Source organism: Rhinolophus sinicus, chromosome 7 (assembly GCF_057876585.1).
Source record: "Rhinolophus sinicus isolate RSI-liver-muscle chromosome 7, RSI-T2T, whole genome shotgun sequence".
Taxonomy (NCBI): Eukaryota; Metazoa; Chordata; class Mammalia; order Chiroptera; family Rhinolophidae; genus Rhinolophus; species Rhinolophus sinicus.
The window spans coordinates 23,486,502-23,505,879 of NC_142507.1; the positions used below are offsets into that span (position 1 = coordinate 23,486,502).

At 37.5% G+C, this 19,378-nt stretch overlaps 1 protein-coding gene across 2 annotated transcripts in view; it reads left to right on the forward strand.

The window, feature by feature from the left end:
• Positions 1-738: 738 nt before the first annotated feature.
• Positions 739-19,378, forward strand: part of TCEA1 (transcription elongation factor A1) — a 45,073-nt gene continuing 26,433 nt past the window's right edge. The window contains exons 1-2 of one of the 2 annotated variants that reach the window (XM_019729832.3): positions 739-989; positions 15,371-15,433. In XM_019729832.3, the coding sequence (XP_019585391.1) occupies positions 927-989; positions 15,371-15,433 (126 nt within the window). In that variant the 5' untranslated portion in view covers positions 739-926. The remainder of the gene's footprint in view (positions 990-15,370; positions 15,434-19,378) is intronic. The other variant, XM_074318795.2, reaches the window with a different exon arrangement.

Here is a 19,378-nt window from a genome sequence, read left to right on the forward strand (position 1 = left end):
GAGGAGGTAGTAAAAGGGGTATTTGGGCAATGATCTATTGAAGGTGCCTCTCCAGTATTAATAATACAGCTATTTCAATTTTCTACCTTGGCTTTGTGTTGTTAGTCATAACTCTCAAGGATGTCAACTTTCTCACTGATCTTCAGAAGGAGATGCCTTATTTAATTTCTTTAATGTGAACGTTTCTGTCAACTATTATTCAACTATATTCAAAATAGTGTGCCCAACATTCTGAGCCAGAAAGCAAACAAGACGGGGTCTCAGTCCTAAAGGAGCTTACAAACTATTTGAATTTTCAAAAAGAGAAGCTTAACCAGATGTAATCCATAATAGAAGGGGCTATTTAGGGAAATGGGGGGAGTCTTTTTTTCCAGCTAGCCAGGCTACCACGGAGAAAATGCCTGGGTTCCTACTGACTTTAAAAACCGCCAACAGTCCATTCTCCAAACCCACCTCAGTTCAGAGCTCCGTGGGTTCTAAACTCGGCTGTCCCTGCCTACCTGGGCGCGGGGGGGAAACTGCAGTGTGTGGATGCGGGGCCGGAGCCCAACGCGTGGCAAAAGTCGCACTCGCCGCCTGCAGGCTTTTACCACTGCTTGGCGGGAAACACTGCCGCCTGGCTCGCTTGTCTTCCCCTTGACAGCACCGATGCTACCGCCGCCTGGCGGGCCCTTCCCAGCGATCCGCTTTCGGTTGGTAGCGCCTGCAGGAGCGCGCGGAGCTCGATTGGTGCCCCCTGTGGGGGTGGAGCCACCGCGCCGCCGCCGCCGCTGCTGCCGGCTTGATTTGTGTGGAAGGGCCTAGGCCCAGGCCTGCTGTGCCGCGCTGCTCGAGTGCCTGAGCTCGCCCCCTCCTGTCGCCTCTGCCCCAGTTTCGCCCACATCCCGTCCCAAACGGGCTGGGCGCGGTGAATACCTGCCGGAGCCATGGAGGACGAGGTGGTCCGCATTGCCAAGAAGATGGACAAGATGGTGCAGAAGAAGAACGCGGTGAGCGCGGCGGGCGGCGCGGACCGGCCGGCCGGGTGACGGGCGGGGGCCGCGGGGAATGGACGCGGTGGGCCCTCGGTCGGCAGTGGGGGCTCCCGGTCCGCACACGCCATCTCTCCCTGTGCGAGAAGCCGGCGTGGAGCGCGCCGGCGTCCTGGGGCGGGCGTCCTGGGGGAGGCAGTGCGGTTTGGCGGCCCCGGGCGTTAGGACCGGTTCTGGGTACTTGGAAGTTTCTCGTTGTTCGTGCCGCGTAATAAACCTAATCGAGGCATTCTCTCCTTTTATTTAAATTTCGTGGTAGTAAATCCTCGCTAATTTAGCTTAAGAATTGAAAAGTGTAGAAAGCCCTCTCTGTTTGAAAGAATTCTCTTTTCCGAGATCGTTGACTAACAACTATAAATAACGTCAAGTAGAGATTCGTGATCTACTTTAGACATCAAGCTGATAAAGGGTAAAATTCCTGGATCTTATTTTTGAAGAAGGCTAAACATTCACTTGATTATCTCAACTGCGCTACATATTTGTTTACAATTAAAAAAGCCGAATGTGCCAGTGTGTTTGGCAAGTTGCTAAATGTTTTTTAAAAAGTATCTTGTTAGCTGTGCAGAAGAGCTATGATTAAAGAAAGCATGCACACTAGGGTATGCTGGTAGATGGATTTGGACAAATGTCATTGCTTGGTACTCTTAAGTGGTTGACAGTTAATACTGGAGGCATTATCTTATTGATAATGTGTTTATGTGAACTTGTTTTCTTGTGGTTTGTTTGAGTTGTTTTCCAGTTTCTGCATTTTTGTCTACCTGTGTGTACCGCTTTCAGTTCCTTGCTTCAGAGTCATCTGTTTTCAGCCAAACGTCCACAGTTGTCTTTACTTGAATTAGTTTCACCATGCTCAGCATACGTTCAGTATCAGTGTGCCTGAAATAACTTATTCCCAGCTATGAAATAAATTCCGTGTCAAACTAATGTGAAGGAGAAAAGGGATGCTTAGATTTGTAGAGCTCTTTTAAAGTTACAAAGCATCTGTGCAATTTTTTTTTTCTCCAAGTCAAGTTGTTGTCCTTTCAGTCTTAGATGTGGAGGGCGCAGCTCAGTTCCAGGTCCAGTTGCCATTGCTAGTTGCAGGGGACGCAGCCTGCCATCCCAACCTTGTGGTTGAGAGCCCACTGGCTAATGTGGGAATCGAACTGGCAGCCTTCGGAGTTAGGCACACGGAGTTCTAACCACCTGAGCCATGGGGCAGGCCCCTGTGCAATTTTTTTTTGAGACCCACAACACAGCTGTGGTCTATCCATTTTATAGAATAAGAAATTGAGTCAGAGACATTAAGTAGTTCACCTACTTAAATTAAATACTGTGCAATGTGAATTAAGCCAGGACCCAAGCATTCTACTGGACAGCGCAGGAAGTAGTGTTTAACACTGAACTCTTGAGTCTTCATAGTCTGTTCCTCTTTTCCTTTAACAGGTGTATCGCCCAGTATTTAATTTCATACCCTGTTGATCCGTATTTGCAATTTTGGCCTTTTAAAGTATTTCCTGTTTGTGTTCTGTTCCAGACATTGCTTATGCCATTTATTTTTCCTATTGATACAGCCCTTTGATTCCCCACTGCAAGTGATGAATGAATTCTGGTTATTTGATAGGTTGAACATTTCTGTTATTTTGTTTAAACTGGAAAGTTTTCCCTGCCTGGAGATCCCAGACTCCCAAAGTAAAAGCTCCCAGGGAAAAAGGCCATTTGTTGGGTAATTATTTTTCTCTAAGGTTATAATGTGTATTTTTAAATCATCTAACTCATTAATTATTTGTTTTTGTTTGTTCCTTTCTCTTCCTTTGTCTTCCCTTCCCTTCCGTTCCCATAGATGTTTCCTAAAAACGAGTAATTCCTTAGTGGGCAAGTGTGGAGAAGACCAGTTTGTATTTACCTGCAGTTCTCAAATTATAAATACATTTTCAGATCTTTAGTAATGAGTGTGGGGGAGAATGAGGTTAAACTCTACAGATAATTCTCAAATCTCATTTTTCTGATAGTTCTAAACTTTACTGGTATGAAAACCGCCCCCTCCCCAACAAACGTAAAAGCACAAAAACTTACTAATAACTTTTCAAGTGTTCAGTAATTTAATAGAAGTGCTGGAGGTTGTTGGATTATGGTAGATTTGTTTCTGTCTCTCTCTCTTTTTTTTTGGTTTCCATATTTTCTCTGTGAGCCATTTTTGTATTATTATACTATGAAAAAGTAAACTTTGCTTGAAAAGTAATAGTTGTCCTCTGAATTGACAAATTTAAGTGCTGTTACTGGATATTTTTTACACTGGATATTTAATAAAACTGTAGGTGTCACATTTAAGTAATAAGAAAAACAGCTACCATTTTTTGAGCTATTACTCTGAGCCAAGCATTCTGCTAAATACCTACCTTATCTCATTTATTACTAACAGTTTTGCAAGGTGTTATCCCCATTCTAAAAATTAGGAAACTATGTTTTTAGAAAGTGAATTGTCCTAAGCCAAATAGCTAGATAGTGGGCAAACGAAGTTGTGAATTTAAATGTTTTTCTTCAAAGCTGGTATTATGTTAAGCTTCAGTGCCTCTCTAGAAGACCCTTGCATCTGTTTTTGAACCTTGCATGGTATCAACAAAAGGTTGCTGTCACCAATCCAGTCCAACAGGAGTCCCCAATTTGGGATGCTGTGAGGGGAGAAAACTTTATTTGTGTGAAACAGCTCTAATGAAACAGCTTGCAAACCTGGAAACACAGTCTCGGATAGAAACAAAAAATGAGCTCCACCAAGACAAAGGAGAGGCTATATTCTATAGAGAAAAGTGCCTACCTCTGGTTCCCAGTAGGTCTAATTTCATAAAAAAGAGGACTCCAAATTCGCAGTTTGATTGGTCCAAATTGCACTGTTCTGATTGGTAATTATGGAGCTGCTCTGAGTGGTCAGTAAAGATGCAAACCAATATAGCTGCACAGCTCTGATTGGACAAGGAAGGCCTCAGTACCATTGGCTGAAATATAATCAGGAGCTTCTTTACTAAGGGTCTGCTTAGACAGCAGGAACACAGTACAGGAGGCTTGGCAAGTCAGTCTGCTGTTTTTTCCTGGGATGTAGTGTGTGAAAGAGGCCTCTGTAAACAATAGCTGCTAAACTCTGGTTATGACATTGGGCCCAATTAACCACAAGGAATCCTTTCTTGGGGTTGTAGTGGATATATTTAAGTGAATATAAGACCAGGAAGTAAGGGTATTTGCTGTTCTGGGGCAGATGGGTTTCCCTGAATACCCAATCAATATCCTGATCTAGTACTACCCAGAATGTCGTCCCATGGGTATACTTGATCTTAAACAGTTTTAGCAGTACCCACTCCAAGGCCATGATGACCCGTATACATTAGTTTCAAATTTTCAGGTAATTGCTGTTTTTCTTATCATTTTGACTTGATGTCAATAAGCAAGTCTGACTCCTAATCTAGGTTCAAATTCTGGCTCTTCTGAACTTTAGCTGTGTGTTCTTAGGCAAGTTCCTTAACATATCTAAAATGTTTTTCTTGGTGGTAAATTGGAAATAATTTAGTAAAGATTAAATGAATATAAAATTCTTGCCAGTGCCTGAGATACGGTAATGGCTAAAAAAACTGAATTCTCTTTATAAAGGATTATGACTCTAGACTGTAGATGGAGAAGTGAGGGAAGAACTGAGAATTTTCAAGTTCATGGAGAGATTTTTTTGAGTCATGTTGATTTTTTTCTTTTTTTTTTCTTTTCATTGAAGGCTCAGGGCTGAGTGGAATTAAATTGCAGGGAGAAGTTGAGATTAGATGTTAGAATTTCCTAGGAATTGGGATTCCTAAAATATGTACATTTCTGTCTTATACTTGGGTTGGTAAAAAAAAACAAGTTGGTTTCCATATTAGGGTTGGATTGATTAGCATAAAGCAAACTTTAGAACAACTACACAATTTTTTTAACAGCTTTATTGAGCTATATAATAAAATCCGCTCTTTTGAAATGTACAATTCAATGGATTTGGGTTTATTCACAGATTTGTGCAACTATCACCACTATCTGATTTCAGAACATTTTCAACACTCCAAAAAGAAACCCACAAAGTAACTCATTAAGTTGTCACCGTATCTCTCCCTTCTTCTCTCTCAACTACTAATATACTTTCTAACTCTATGGATACCTATTCCAGACAATTTATATAAATAGAATCATACAGTAGGTATTTGTATAAATGGAATTATATAATATGTGGTCTTCTGTGACTGACTTCTTTTGCTTAGTGTTTTCAAGGTTCATTCATGTTGTGGCATTTATCAGTACTTCATTCCTTTGTATTGCTAGGTAGTACACCACTGTACTGGTGGATACACCACATTTTGGGATGTTTCCACTTTTATGAATAATGCTGCTGAGAACATTCTTGTGTAAGTCTGTGTGGGCATAAGTTTTCATTTCTGTTGGGTATATACCTAGGAGTACAATTGTTGAGTCATGTGATAACTATGTTTTAACCTTTTGAGGAACTGCCAGACTATTTTCCAAAGTTGCTGTACCATTTTACATTCTCAACAACAGTGTGTAAGAGTTCCAATTTCACCACATCTTCAACATGTTATCTATCTTTTTTATTATAACCATCAGAATACCTCCCCTTGTTTCGAACACACTTATCCCATCGTTCTTGTCACTTTCTGAAGCAGTTCTGGAAGTCCTCTTTCACGAGTGTCTTTAGTTTCACTGTCCTGGCTGCTTCGATGTCCTGAATCATTTTGACTTTGGGGAAGAGCCAGAAGTTGCACAGTGCCAGATCTGGTAAATAAGGTGGATGAGGACACACCGTAACGTTTTTTTGACAGAAATTACTGTATACCAGAAGCAATGTGTGACATGGAACGTTGTCATGATAGAGGATACTTTACGGCACACTTTAAAAGACATCTTCTCTCAAACATAGCTCACACCCGACTGTATGAACAAGTTGAAACTTGTCCCACACTGTTGCTAAGATGCAACGTGCCACTTCCTATATTGAAGATCCCTGCCTTTCCATTGACTGGCACTTTGCAGCAGCATTCACCGTATTTTGTGATCACAATGGAAAGACTCCATGTCACACATCATTTCTGGTATGGTAATTTCTGTCAAATAAAAACATTACAATGTGTCCTCATCCACCTATTCACTGGATCTGGCACCATGCGGCTTCTGGCTCTTCCCTAAAGTCAAAATGACCATGGAAGGAAAACGTTTTGAATCCGACAGTGCAACTAAAGACACTCACAAAAAAGAACTTCCAGAACTGCTTCAGAAAGTGACAAGAACGATGGCATAAGTGTATTCAAAGTGAGAGGGAGTATTTTGAGGGGGATTAATGGCAATGTGTCTTTTACTGTAATACATTTTTTAAATTTAAACATTCACTATAGTTTTTGGTCACACCTCGTATCTTTGATACATCTGTTCAGAACCTTTGCTCATTTTTTGAGTATTTATATTGAGTTGTAAGAATTCTTTATATTCTAAACATTAGACTGTTATCACAGACGGGATTTGCATATATTGTCTCCCATTCTGTGGGTTGTCTTTTCACACTCGTCATAGTATCTTTTGAAGTACAAAAACTTTTAATTTTGATGAAGTCAAATTTGTATATTTTTCAATTGCTTGTGCTTTTGCTGTGTGGAATAACTACAAATTTGAGATCACATAGTAAAATTATAACTCCTAGTGTCTAGTGATGTTGTTGAGCTGTAACTCAGATACTTATAATTTAGGGTTTCCTTTTTTAAAGAAATAAAGAACATCTTAATTTCTTAAGCCTCGAAATCTCAGAATAATTGTTACTAAGAATTGTTTGTGTTTGAGATGATTGAGCTTAAATAATGCTCCCTTAAAATGCTGGCTTATGGCTTTTTGAGAATTGTTATGGTAGAAATAGATAATTCTTTTAATATCTTTGTAACACTTATAACCATCTCCCATGTGTTAGACACTTTATTTTGGTACTTTGTATGTGTTCTATTACCTCATTTGACCATTTTAACTACTTGAGGTCCGTGTATTGTGCATAGCTACATATAAAGCAGCTGAAGCTTGAAAAGGACAATTAACATTCCCAAGATCTTATAATTAGGAAATGACAGCACACGGATTTGAATCTAAATCTGTCATATATATAGCCCATGTTCTGAACTGTACATATATTCTGTATTGCTCCCTCCTTCTTACATGTCCTCGAGGAGGAGGAAGTTGGTATCTTATACAGTCTTGTATATACCGGGACTCAGTACAGGTTTGAATACCATATTTTGTAAAAGTACTTATTTCCATTGACAGGAATACCAATGATGTAATAAAGTAGTGTGAGAGTTGTTTATTTTTCAGCCAGTACTCGAAACTAAATTTGACTCTGGAAGTTAAGGTAAACTCTTTCTTTCTCTTGCATCATTATCTCTAGGAGATGCTGCAATCTAATAGACATGACCTTTAGAGGCAGGTGATGATTGAAAAAAGCTAGACTATATAGTTCCTTTTTTGGTAATGAATGCTGTTCATCCAAGTTCACAGAGCAGAACTGCCACCTGTGGACCTGTGGAATGGAAAGAGCAATTGTGTAGGGATCAGAAACTGTATGCAGTTCCTGTGCTTTTATATTACCCATCGGTATGACCTTGGGCAAGTTTCTTTCTTTGTGTAATTGAGGGTTTGAAGAAGATGCCCAAAGATTTCTTTGTTTAAATTCCCTGAAGTCAAAAAGGGTTTTCTGTCTTGCTCACTGCTGTACCCTCAACACAGAGCAGAGCTGGCACAGTGTCAATGAGTATTTATTGAGAGGCAACAGAATGTAATTTGACAGAACTTCATAGATCTCACCTTTTCTAGTTAGTGATCGTGTGACCTTGTGCAAGTTTCTTAACTGGGCTTCAATTTCCTCATCTGTCAAATGGGGATAAGAAAGTTACCTGCTTCTGTAGGGTTTACTGTGAAGATGAAATAATATATTTAAAGTATTTAACACAATGCTTGGCAAATAGTAACTCTCAAATAAGTTTTCGTCACTGAATTAATATATGACAGTCTGTTTTTGCCTTTTTGTCTCATTCTGATCATCATAGTTGTTTATTTCTTTTAAAGAGTCTTGATTTAAATGTTCATTTTATTTGGTTAGAACACTGTGTAAATATGATAAAGGTAATATTTTTATCCCATGAGTATTCTTTAGCTTTTTCTTCCATAGCCTGTATCTCTAACCTCATTATCACCAAAGAGATCTGAGTAAAAAGGGAGAGTGATGAAGTTAATGGAAATCTATTGCTTCTACTTGGAGAACAACTTAAACTTTATATGTGACAGACAGCATTTATATAAGCTTAAGGAGGGAGACCCTGCTTTTTAAGGGACTCCTAAAAGTGTGATTTTTAAAAAATCTTCATCTCTGATTGATCGTAGGTCAGAAATGGATCAGAAAGCCTATGGACATAGGGAAAAGAAAACTGTCCATGGTAGATACTGGATACAGTTCCACAATCTCTTAAAGCCTTTAGAGTCTGATATATTTGAGAATTCCAAATTTTTCAGGTTTTATAAAGCTAATTTGGTACATACATCATGTATTGCATAATATCCTCATCAAGGACTGGACAATTTCCAGTAATTAGATATTGGACAATTTCCAGTAATTAGATATTGGCATTTCAAAGTGAAATGCAATTTAAGTGGGATAAATAGAACATAAATAACTTTGCATCTGTTGCTGTCAAATGAGTTTATTGAAAACCTATGAGAAATCTTTTGGTTTTTAAAGGTATTTGGTTATGGAATTTGCAGACATGCGATTGAAGACCTCATTTACTCACAGAAATGTCATTCCTGTAGAAATGCTTGATAAATGGTAAATTTAAAGTCAGTGTTAACTTTCTTCTCTGACAACTTTGTTTTACTTTTTAGTTGCCTCTAAATAAAAGAATTTATGGAATTTTAAGATCAGAAGTGAATCAGTAAAATCCTTTACAATAACGTGATTCATAGTTTCTGTTGAACTGAAGTTTTATTTATGAGGTACTGGGTTAAATTAAAATGATGTTATCTGTTTGTTGCTAGAAGAAAAGTTAATACTGTTTTTATTCTCCATGGCAAAGTCTAATGTCTGTTAATTTTAAATGGAAAAATTATTTGATTGAAGACCTTTACCTGATTATTTTTTATTTTTTAAAATTATTGGGGTGACAATTGTTAGTAAAATTGCATAGATTTCAGGTGTACAATTCTGTATTATATCATCTACAAATCCCATTGTGTGTTCACCACCCAGAATCACTTCTCCTTCCATCACCATATATTTGATCCCCCTTACCCTCATCTCCCACCCCCCTCCCCCTTACCCTCTGGTAACCACTAAACTATTGTCTGTGTCTATGAGTTTTTGTTTCTCATTTGTTTGTCTTGTTCTTTTGTTGTTTTTGGTTTATATACCACATATCAGTGAAATCCTATGGTTCTCTGCTTTTTCTGTCTGATTTATTTCGCTTAGCATTATATTCTCAAGATCCATCCATGTTGTCACAAATGTTCCCATATCATCTTTTCTTACCACCGAATAGTATTCCATTGTGTATATATACCACAACTTCTTTATCCATTCATCTATCGAAGGACATTTTGGTTGTTTCCATGTCTTGGCCAACGTAAATAAAGCTGCAGTGAACATTGGAGCACACGTGTCTTTATGTATAAATGTTTTCAGACTATTTGGGTAGATACCCAGGAGAGGGATTGCTGGGTCATATGGTAATTCTATTCGTAATTTTTTGAGGAACCTCCACACTGCCTTCCATAGCAGCTGCACCAGTCTGCATTCCCACCAAAAGTGTATGAGGGTTCCTTTTTATCCACAGCCTCTCCAACACTTGTTTCTATTTGTCTTGTTGATGATAGCCATTCTGACTGGGGTGAGGTGATAAATCATTGTGATTTTTATTTGCATTTATCTGATGATTAGTAATGTTGAGCATTTTTTCATATGCTTATTTGCCATGTGTATGTCCTCTTTGGAGAAATGTCTCTTCAGGTCCTCTGCCCATTTTTCAATTGGGTTGTTTGTTTTGTTGCTGTTGAGTTGCATGAGTTCCTTGTATATTTTGGATATTAGCCCCTTATCAGAGGCACTGTTTGCAGAAATCTTCTCCCATTGAGTTGGTTGCCTCTTTATTTTGTCGATGGTTTCTTTTGCTGTGCAGAAGCTTGTAAATTTGATATAGTCCCATTCATTTATTTTAGCTTTTACTTCCCTTGCCTTTAGAGTCAAATTCATAAAATGCTCTTTGAACCCAAGGTCCGTAAGTTTAGAACCTATGTTTTCTTCTATGCAGTTTATTGTTTCAGGTCTTATGCGTACATTTTGAGTTAATTTTGGTACATGGTGACAGATAGCAGTCCAGTTTCATTCTTTGGCACGTGGCTATCCAATTCTCCCAGCACCATTTATTGAAGAGGCTGTCTTTCCTCTATTGTATGTTTTTAGCTTCTTTGTCAAAAATTATGTCCATATTCATGTGGTTTTATTTCTGGGTTCTCAATTCTATTCCATTGGTCTACGTGTCTGTTTTTTTGCCAATACCATGCTGTTTTGATTATTGTTGCCCTGTAGTACAAGCTAAAGTAAGGGAGTGTGATACCTCCAGTATTGTTCTTTTTTCTTAGATTGCTTTGGCTATTCGGGGTCTTTTGCGGTTCCAAACAAATCTGATAATTTTTGTTCTATTTCTTTAAAAATGCCATTGGAATTTTGATGGGGATTGCATTAAATCTGTATATGGCTTTGGGTAATATGGCCATATTAACTATGTTGATTCTTCCAATCCATGATCACGGAATGTCTTTCCATTTCTTTGTTTTCTTCAATTTCTTTAAAAAATGTCTTATAGTTTTCAGCATATAGGTTTTTCATATCCTTGGTGAAGTTTCTTCCTAGGTATTTTATTCTTTTTGCTGCAATTGCAAAAGGAATTGTTTTTTGTATTTTTTCTGAGATTTCATTGTTAGTATATAGGAATGCAGTGGACTTTTGTACGTTGATTTTGTAGCCAGCAACTTTACTGTATTCGTTGATTGTTTCTAATAGCTTTTTGGTGGAGTCTTTAGGGTTTTCTATGTATAGCATCATGTCATCTGCAAAGAGGGACAATTTAACTTCTTCATTCCCAATTTGGATGCCTTTTATTTCTTTCTCTTGCCTGATTGCTCTGCTGAGGATTTCCAACACTATGTTGAAAAGCAGCAGTGATAGGGGACAGCCCGGTCGTGTTCCTGAACGTAGAGCAAAGGGCTTCAGTTTTCACCATTAATTATGAGATTAGCTGAGGGCTTGTCATATATATTGCCTTTATTATGTTAAGGTATTTTCCTCCTATACCTATTTTATTAAGTGTTTTAATCATAAATGGGTGTTGTATCTTGTCAAATGCTTTTTCTGCATCAATTGATATAATCATATGATTTTTGTCCTTTTTTTGTTTATGTGATGTATCACATTGATGGATTTGCGGATGTTGAACCATCCTTGTGCCCCGGGGATAAACCCCACTTGGTCATGATGAATAATCTTTTTAATGCATTGTTGTATTCGATTTGCTAGAATTTTGTTTAGGATTTTTGCATCTGTATTCATCAGAGATGTTGGTCTGTAGTTTTCTTTTTTTGTGTTGTCCTTACCAGTTTTTGGTATCAGGGTAATGTTGGCCTCATAAAATGAGTTAGGGAATACTGTCTCTTCTTCAATGTTTTGGAAGAGTTTGTGCAGAATTGGTATTAGATCCTCTTTGAAGGTTTGGTAGAATTCACTAGTGAAGTCATCTGGTCCCGGACTTTTGCTTTTGGGAAGGTTTTGGATGACTGATTCAATTTCGTTACTGGTGATCGGTCTGTTTCGATTTTCCATTTCTTCATGGTTCAGCCTTGGAAGGCTATATGTTTCTAAGAACTTGTCCATTTCTTCTAGGTTATTGAATTTGATGGCATATAGTCCTTCATAGTATTCTTGGATGATCCTTTGTATTTCTATGGTGTCCATGATAACTTCCCCTTTTTCATTTCTGATTTTGTTAATTAGTGTCTTCTCTCTTTTTATCTTAGTAAGTCTAGCCAAGGGTTTGTCAATTTTGGTAATCTTTTCAAAGAACCAGCTCTTTGTCACAGTAAATTTTTCTATTGTCTTTTTGTTCTCTATTTCATTTAGTTCTGCTCTGATTTTTGTTATTTCCTTTCTTCTGCTGACCTTGGGTTTCACTTGTTCTTCTTTTTCTAGTTCCTTAAGGTGTAACATGAGGTTATTTATTTGGGATTTTTCTTGTTTCTCGAGATCGGCCTGTAATGATATAAATTTCCCTCTTAAAACTGCTTTCACTGCATCCCAAAAATTTTGGAAGGATGTATTTTCATTTTCATTTGTTTCTATATATCTTTCGATCTCTCCTCCAATTTCTTTTTTGACCCAGTCGTTCTTTAGAAGTATGTTGTTTCATCTCCATGTATTTGTGTTTTTTCCTGCTTTCTTTCTGCAGTTGATATCCAATTTCAAAGCCTTGTGATCAGAGAATATGCTTGGTATGATTTCAATCTTGTTAAATTTGCTGAGGCTGATTTTATGTCCCAATATATGGTCTGTCCTTGAGAATGTTCCGTGTACACTAGAAAAGAATGTATAGTCTGATATTTTAGGATGAAGTGCTTTATATATGTCAATTATGTCCATTTCATTTAATGTGTCATTTAGGGCTGCTATTTCGTTATATATTTTCTGTTTGGATGATCTATCCATAGCTGTCAATGATGTATTTAAATCCCCTAGTATAATTGTGTTTTGGTCAATTTCTCCCTTTAGTTCTGTTAGTAGTTGCTTGGTGTATTTCGGTGCTCCCTGATTGGGGGCATAAATATTGATGACTGTTATGTCTTCTTGTTGTATAGTCCCCTTTATCATTATGAAGTGTCCATCTTTGTCTTTTGTTACCTTTTTCACCCTGAAGTCTGTTTCATCTGATATCAGTATGGATACACCTGATTTTCTCTGGCTAGCATTTGCTTGGAGTGTCAATTTCCATCCTTTCACTTTGAGTCTATGCTTGTCCTTGTAGCTGAGATGTTGAGATGTGTCTCTTGGAGACAGCATATGGTTGGGTTTAGTTTTTTGATCCAATCTGCTACTCTGTGCCTTTTTATTGGTGAGTTCAGTCCATTTACATTTAGGGTGATTATTGATATGTGAGGATTTCCTGTCATTCTATCTTTAGTCTTCTGGTAAGGCTGTGTCTCCATTGTTTCTTTGCCGTTTTGTTGTTGTCGTTATTTCTGTGTGTTGGTATTCTATGATGTTTCTCTGTGTTTCTTCTTTTATTACAGTATATATTTCAGTTTTGGATTTTTTTGAGTGGTTAACCTTAAGTTTATGTAAAAGAAAGTTTAATATTTAGAGTATTCCATTTTCTTCAGCACGCTTACTTTCTCCATTCCCATATTCCGGTTCAGGCCTTTACTCTCCCCCTTTTTACTTGATTTTATATTTAAGAAATATGATACCATGAGATTCCAGGCTTGTTTCTTCCTGTGGGTTGCCTAATGAGGAACATGCTCTGGTACTTTCTGTTTTCCTGAGATATGCTGTGTTTCATTGTTCCTTAGGGTACCTAGTTTTCATATTTTAATATTTAAGAAAGCAAAATGAATTACATAAATCATTGGCCAGGTGGCGCTTTCATAGGCAGAACATCAAACCCAGCATCATCATTTGCAGAATGGGTGTCAGGGACTTGGAAGAAATTCTGAGAGATATTAGTGGATTACTCTTTGAACCTGGAGGAACCAAATATTTGAAAAGCAGTGGGGTGAAAACAGCTAGCTCTACACACTACAAAGCCAGCTAAGAGCTAATAGCTTTTAGCTCTTTAATGGATTCATTTAGGAAATGGTGCATTACTAGTGTTTCTGATACAACTTTTTGTGGGATAAAACATATTATTAAATCTGAGTCAAAAAGTGATTCATAAGCATTGAACTTTGAATGTGAAATAGTGTTAGAAACACCCAAGCCAATTTGTTTTGCGTATGTTTTTCTCTTTATAAATGTGAAAAGTAATATATGATAAAAATTCCTAGTCTAAAAGAATTCTTTCAGTAAACAAAAGTAAAAAGTAGTAAGAAAACAGTGTCATAGTTTAATAGTTTTTTATTAGTAGGATATAGAATATTGATGTCTGAGTATAGTACATTAAGTGAGTACTGTATTTCCCTGAAAATAAGACCTAACCGGAAAAAAAGCCCTAGCATGATTTTTCAGGATGCTCGTAGTATAAAATAAGCCCTAGTGTATTTCCCCGAAAATAAGACCGGGTCTTAAATTTATTTTAGCTCCAAAAGACGCATGAAGGCTTATTTTATATCATGAGCATCCTGAAAAATCATGCTACGGCTTATTTTCTGGTTAGGTTTTATTTTTGGGGAAACACGATATTAGACTAACATGTGATTAAGGGAATGTGTTAGACTAGATGAAATACGGTAGATTAAATATATCAAATTGGAATATTTAGCCACAAGCTGTAGGTGGTGCTGTTACTTCTCAGCTAATTCCATTCCTCTTTTAACTTGAGGTGCTTTATGTAATGTTTCCATGGGTCTTATTTTGTTCCATCTTCATCATCTACATGGGAGTCTTTGCTTCTAGTGGGAACTGGCAATGAACAGGCCTGTGAGCTTAACATAGATTTCAATTCTGAGTTTTCTTTCCAGAATTTGCTTTTCACTGCTTTGAAAAAACCAGATAGACAACAGTCAGTGTTCTTGTGACAGACCAGTGAGATGCAGAGAGACCATGAGAATTCTCGTAAAGATGCCCTTTCCCATTCCCTGTGTGAATGAATGCTACAGGTGCTGAGCATCTTCTATCCCCATTCCCACTTTCTCAGGGTTGGCTCCTTTCTTAGGTAGGTGCTCTCCATGGAAATTTGGGGTGTGTTTTATTTAGCACGACAGTAAGAAATGTACTTTACATTTCTACTTGGAACACATGTAAATGAATAATATTGAAAATAAACTTTCACAAAACAGTATTTAACAAGTGCTGGTTGTAACGCAGAAAATGGATTTTATGATCCTCTACTGAGTTGCATCCCCTATTTGGAAAGCTAATTCACTGTCTCTCTCTAATGTACATGTATGTATGTGTACACGTGTGCATGTGTGTGTGTCTATTTACCATTCTCATATGAACTAAGTGAACCATAGTGAGTGTTGGACAGGAATACATAAATTTAAATGTCTAGTTAGTTCTTGCTTTACTATCTGGGAAATTCAGTATGAAATTATTTTACTTATAGGCTGGAGCATTGGATTTGCTGAAGGAGCTTAAGAATATTCCCATGACTCTGGAATTATTACAGGTATGTGCTAAAATGTGTCATAATTTTTAAATAGGTAATTGTAAAATACTTGAAATATTTTCAATACCAATGTAAGTTTTTTTGTACTATCTCGTTATATTGTAAGCCATTATTAACTTCTTTTTTAAAGATAGTAACATAAATCAATAATCAACTAAATTGCCATTATAGACAAATGTTGTCTTCCTCAAGAAGAATAAGACCTAAATCTCCAAGATTGCAATGGGAGTGAAATCTCACTGTGAAAGGAAGATAGACTCTTGCGCCTGATTTGATCTCCCAAGATTTCACTTTCTTGCTCTGTCATCGATAGCTTCTGCCATCATGAAGCTAGCTAGCCTTGGGAGTGAGGATGGCAAGGTGTTTCTCTTCTCCCTTTTTAGCACTGGCCAACTGTGTACACAATCAGATGTCTAGTAGGCATTGCATAGATTCATTACTGAAGTCTTATTTTAATGTTCTATCAAGACTAAAACATAAAAATAAAATTTTAACAAAAGTCAAAAATTTAAAAAGGAAAGTAAATAGTAACACAAATCTGGCTATTTTCTACTATATATTTCTTATTTTCTTATTATTCACAACTGCCACCTTTGATGTTTCTGTTCCATTAAGTTAGAATTTAGGGTAGAGTGATAGGGGTGCATGAATATGAAGGCGGTAAGCCATAGTTGTATTAGTAGTATTTATAGCTGTAACTGAAATAAATCAGATATTTTAACTTCATATTATAGTTGTAGATCTATTGACATCCAGTTTTGCTCATTATTATGGTAGCTATTTTACCTTACGCTAGATCTTATTTAATGTTTTAAATTAAGGTGCACATGTATTACTATATCATATTTAAGAAAAGATTTTGTAACTGTATATTATATAATTGGTGTAATCCTATGTATTTATTGAAACCATTTTAAAAGCATTTGAGAAGGGGGTCCATAAGCTTTAGATTGCCAAAGAGATTGATTGTGCAAAAAAGGTTGTAGACCTTTAGACCCAAGAAAAAAAAAGGAAGTAAGTCATTAAGTCCTGTCTTTTCAGTTCAGATATCCTGTCCAAGAATCAACAGCTTCTCTGGCACATTAACTCTGGGGATAGCCTTGCCTTTGAGACAGTACCGACCCTTATCCTAGCCTATGTGGGGATAACCACATCGAAAACAACATAGTAACCCCAGTATGTATTTAAGAGAAATGTGTAGCTTTATAGAGGAAGTGGAGATTGGGTAGGGCCATCATTTGTAACACACTTGTGCTGTTTTTCATATGCTTCATTCCTTGGAATTGTGTTGGGGTGGTGGATAGGTACAGCTTTTCCCCCTCATTGAGCTTAAAATCTAATAGAGGAAAACTGACTTGTAAGCAAACAGAAAAGTACAGTAGCCCAGAGAAATACCTGTGTAGGATTCATTTGTCAGGTAGGGCAGGAAGAAGCACAAAGAAGTTCACTTCTTAATCTGATGACTTAATCTGGGAGGTTCAGAAAATTCTTCATGTAGGTGATAAAATGGAAACTGAGTCTCAAAATATGAATAGCTTATCCCTAGATAGATAGGACTGGGAAAGATATTCCAGCAGAGAAAACAGTAGTGGAAATAGTGTGGCATATTAAGTTAATGTAAACTAAGGGCAAGTCAGATACAGGGTTGAATTCATAGGCAAGTTGGCATATAGGGCTGTGTATGCCGTCCTGAAAGCAGTCCTGCCAAAAGGCCGTAGTGCAGGAGAGTGCAGGACTAGATTTGCACTATGGTAGAAATGGGAGGCTGGGAACAGGAAGACTTGTTGAGCAGTGCAGTTACTGAGGGGGGCAGTGATGAGGTCTTGAACTTAGGTAATAGCAATAGACACGGAGAGAAGGGGTACTTGTTAATGATCATTCATTCAGTAATTATTAAATGCTTGTCGTGTGCTAGGTATTATTCTACTTGCTGAGTGTAGTGGTGAAGACGACAAAGTCCCTGCTCTCATGGAACTTAATGAAAGGATGGTAAAAGTGGACATAGCTGTGTATATCGTCTTTCGTTAATAGCTTTATTGAGACACAATTTGCATACCGTACAATTCATTCAAAGTATACAATTTACTAGTTTTTGGTATATTCAAAGAATTCTGCTACTATCACCACAATCAATTCTAGAACACTTTCGTCACCTCAAAAAGAAACCCTGTACCTTTTTAGCAGTCAGGTCCCATTTCTCCCCAAATTGCCTCCCCTCCTTCTGCCCCAGGCAAGCACTAATCAGTCTACTTTTTGTCTCTGTAGATTTGCCTGTTCTGGAGATTTCATATAAATGAAATCATGTAATATGTAACCTTTTGTGTCTGCCTTAGTATAACCTTTTTTTTTCTTTTAATTTTTCTTTATTGGGGAACATTGGGGAAGAGTGTGCCTCTCCAGGACCCATCAGCTCCAAGTCGTTGCCCTTCAATCTAGTTGGGGAGAGCGCAGCCCAGCTCCAAGTCCAGTCGCTGTTTTCAATCTTTAGTTGCAGCGGGGCGCAGCCCACCATCCTATGTGGGAATTGAGCCGGCAACCTTGATGTTGAGAGCTCACGCTCTAACCAACTGAGCCATCCGGCCGCCCCTCCAGAAGCTCAGCGGCAGCCAGTTGTCTTCAATCTAGTTTTGGAGGGTGCAGCTCACTGGCCCATGTGGGAACCGAACTGGCAACCCTGTTGTTCAGAGCTCGCACTGTAACCAACTGAGCCATCCAGCTGCCCAATATAATCTTTTTAGTGTTCATTCATGTTGTAGCATGTATCAATACTTCATTTCTTTTTATAGCTGAATAGTAAATATTCCATTGTATGAATATATCACATACCACATTTTATTTATCATTTGATGGACATTTGGGTTCCCACTTTTTGGCTCTTATGACTCATGCTGCTGTGCACATTCATGTACAAGTTTGTGTGTGAACGTGTGTTTTTGTTTCACTTAGGGTAGATACCTAAAAGTTGAAATGCTGAGTCATATGGGAACTTTATGTCGAACTTTTTGAGGACCAGCAGACTGTTTTCCCAATGGCTGTACCATTTTACATTCCCAACAGCAAGTGAATGAGGATTCCAGTTTTTCCACATTCTTGCAACACTTGTTATTATCTGTCTTTGATTATAACCATCGTAGTGGGTATGAAGTAATATTGCGGTGTTGATTTCCATTTCCCTAATGACTAATGATGTTGAACATCTTTTCATGTATTTGTTGACCATTTGTATATCTTCTTTGGAGAAATGTTTATTCAGATCGTTTGCCTATTTTTCAATTTGGGTAATGTGTCTTTTTATTATTCAGCTGTGGTAGTTCTTTATATATTCTAGATATGAGTCCCTTATCATATACAGGATTTGCAAGTATTATCTCCCATTTGTTAGGTTCATTTTACTTACTTAGTGGTGTTCTTTGAAGCACAGAAGTTAAAAATTTTGTTGTAGTCTAAATTATCTGTTTTCTTTGGCTAAGTCATCTGTTTTCTTTGGTTGCTTGTGCTTTAGGTGTCATAGCTAAGAGACCATTGTCTAATTCAAGGTTATGAATTTATTCCTGTGTTTTCTTCTGAGAGTCTTATAGCTTTTACACTTAGATCTATGATTCATTTTGAGTTAATTTTTATGTGTGGTGTTAAAAAAGTGGTGCAACTTCATCCTTTTGCATACGGATATCTGGTTGTTCCACCTTTTAATATTATTTTCTCCAATGAATTGTCTTGATATCCTTGTTGAAAATTAGTAATGAAAAATGTAGGGATTGATTTCTGGATTCTTAATTCTATTCCATAAATCTGCATGTCACTTCTTATGTAGGACCACATTGTCTTGATTACTGTAGCTTTGCTGTAGGTTTTGAAATTGGCAGTTGTGAGTCCTCCAACTTTGTTCTTTTTCAAGATTGCTTTGGCTATTTTGGGTCCCTTGCATTTCCATGTGAACTTTAGGAT